Source organism: Blastocystis sp. subtype 4, assembly GCF_000743755.1.
Source record: "Blastocystis sp. subtype 4 strain WR1 chromosome Unknown seqid_0669, whole genome shotgun sequence".
Lineage (NCBI taxonomy): Eukaryota > Bigyra > Opalinata > Blastocystidae > Blastocystis > Blastocystis sp. subtype 4.
Genome location: NW_014568878.1, coordinates 1 through 2,437, shown reverse-complemented (window position 1 = coordinate 2,437; position 2,437 = coordinate 1). Strand labels below are relative to the sequence as shown.

The 2,437-nt window shown below is 43.8% G+C and overlaps 2 protein-coding genes across 2 annotated transcripts; both read left to right on the top strand.

Annotated features, from left to right (window-relative positions):
- Positions 1 to 240: 240 nt before the first annotated feature.
- JH06_5794 (vacuolar ATP synthase subunit a) lies at positions 241 to 706 on the top strand (the record flags this gene model as incomplete). The annotated part of the gene is made up of 3 exons (XM_014669329.1): positions 241 to 307; positions 341 to 469; positions 501 to 706. The coding sequence occupies 3 exons, from the start codon at positions 241 to 243 to the stop codon at positions 704 to 706; spliced, it is 402 nt and encodes a 133-aa protein (XP_014524815.1).
- A 112-nt stretch (positions 707 to 818) lies between these two features.
- JH06_5527 (V-type ATPase subunit a) lies at positions 819 to 2,189 on the top strand (the record flags this gene model as incomplete). Its single annotated transcript, XM_014669328.1, has 1 exon — positions 819 to 2,189. The coding sequence occupies one exon, from the start codon at positions 819 to 821 to the stop codon at positions 2,187 to 2,189; it is 1,371 nt and encodes a 456-aa protein (XP_014524814.1).
- Positions 2,190 to 2,437: the final 248 nt, after the last annotated feature.

Genomic DNA, 2,437 nt, shown 5'->3' with positions numbered 1-2,437 from the left:
AAGTCGAAGGAAGCTGCTCTTGCGTATGGTTTGTGTTAGTAAAGTGAGTTTGTAGTGAGATCAAGAACCGAAAGGCTAAGAAGCCTGCTCGCAAGTAAATTGCTTCACGAAGTGATTAGGGTGCTGTTGATAAGAATTCGATGTGTTGTTTGTTCCAAATTGAATGGTTTCTCCATTTCCCCGTTTTGCATCCTTCTGTTCTCCAGATTCTGTAGTTAGTAGCGCTTACGACTTGTCAAAATGCCTTCCTACAATGATGAAGAGAAAGAGAGTATGTTCGGATACGTTCTGAAGGTGTCTGGACCTCGTATGCTTGAATGAACAGTTGGATAATGAATAGTGGTTGTTGCTGACCATATGTCTGGTTCTAGTATGTATGAACTGGTTAGAGTGGGATATGATCGTCTGGTGGGAGAGATTATCAAACTGGAAGGAGATACGGCATCTATTCAGTGTTACGAGGAGACAGGTTTATAGTGATTGGATTGAATGAGTCGTAGCTGGATTGACTGTTGGTGATCCTGTTTTGCGCACGAATTCTCCTCTGTCGGTGGAACTGGGACCTGGAATCATGTCCAACATTTTCGATGGTATTCAGCGTCCTCTGGAGGTAATTTACAACAACTCCCACTCTCCTTTCATTCCAAGAGGAGCCGATGTTCCTGCGTTAAACAGGTGGATTGTACGTAGTATCAATAATTCCTAGACAACGTAAATGGCTGTACAAGCCTCTTCACTTCAAGGAAGGAGATATCATCAGTGGAGGTGACATTTTCGGTCAAGTATATGAGAATGAGTTGATTCCAGAGCACAACATCATGTGCCCTCCCAACTACAAGGGTACTGTGGTGAAGGTATATGGAGGTGAAACAGATGGAAAGGAAGAGATGACATTGGAAGATACTCTGTTGGAGGTACGTGATGAGACGACAGGTGTTGTGACGAAACTGACGATGTCCCACTTGTGGCCTGTACGATCTCCTCGTCCTGTGATTGAGAAGCTGCCTGGTAATCATCCTCTGATCACTGGTCAGCGTATCATTGATACTTTGTTCCCTTCTGTGTTGGGAGGTACTTGTTGTATTCCTGGTGCCTTCGGTTGTGGTAAGACTGTGATCAGTCAGGCTCTCTCCAAGTATGCCAATACGAACTGTATTGTGTATGTGGGATGTGGTGAACGTGGCAATGAGATGGCTGAAGTGTTGTATGAGTTCCCTGAGTTAAAGACAGAGTTGAATGGTAAGGAGATTGGTATTATGAACCGAACCTGTCTGGTGGCCAATACATCCAACATGCCTGTGGCTGCTCGTGAAGCTTCTATCTATACTGGTATTACTATTGCTGAGTATTTCCGTGATATGGGAATGAATGTGGCTATGATGGCTGATTCATCCTCTCGATGGGCTGAGGCTCTGCGTGAAATCTCAGGTCGTCTGGGTGAAATGCCTGCTGATAGTGGTTATCCTGCTTATTTGTCAGCTCGTCTGGCTGCATTCTACGAGCGAGCAGGTCGTGCTCGTCTTATGGGTTCTCCTGAGCGTGAGGGTTCAGTGACAGTGGTAGGAGCTGTATCGCCTCCAGGTGGAGATTTCTCGGATCCTGTCACTTCTGCCACTCTGTCTATTGTACAGGTGTTCTGGGGTCTGGAGAAGAAGCTGGCTCAACGTAAGCACTTCCCTGCTATCAACTGGCTGGTGAGTTACAGTAAGTATGATCGTGTGTTGGAGCCATTCTTCTCCTCCATGGATGCAGACTTCATCTCGATGCGTAATCGTGTGCGTCAGATCCTCCAGGAGGAAGATAACCTTCAAGAGATTGTGCAGTTGGTGGGTAAGGAATCTCTGTCAGAGGACCAAAAGGTGATTATGGAGGTAGCAAAGATTATTCGTGAAGATTTCCTTCAACAGAATGCTTATTCTGATTATGACTTCACATCTCCTCTTCACAAGTCAGTTGGTATGCTTCGAGTGATCACCCATTTCTATGATTGTTGCATGAAGGCTATCAAAGACTCTCCTGTGGATGCAAAGATCACTTGGGCCATGATAAAGAGTAATATGACTGATCTCATCTATCAGATCACCTCGATGAAGTTCTATCATCCTAAGATGCCTGTGGAGGAGATGAATGGAAAGTTCCAGGGTCTATTCGAGGATATTGATAAGGCCTTTGCTGCGCTGACTGATTGAGTTTGTTGTTTTTACTTGTTTGTTTGATTAGTTTGATGAGAATCCCAATAAAGGATGACAATCATATCTAAGCTAATGATCTGAAACTGATTGGAATCATGCGAACTGTAACCTTCATTACAACTGTTTTGAGTCATTCTTGTTATCATGTTATTGGTTAATAGAAGGAAATATCCATTAGGCTTGATGAATTCCAATAGAGAAGGAGAATCATATCTATCAAGTATTTCGAGTATACATTCAGTTAA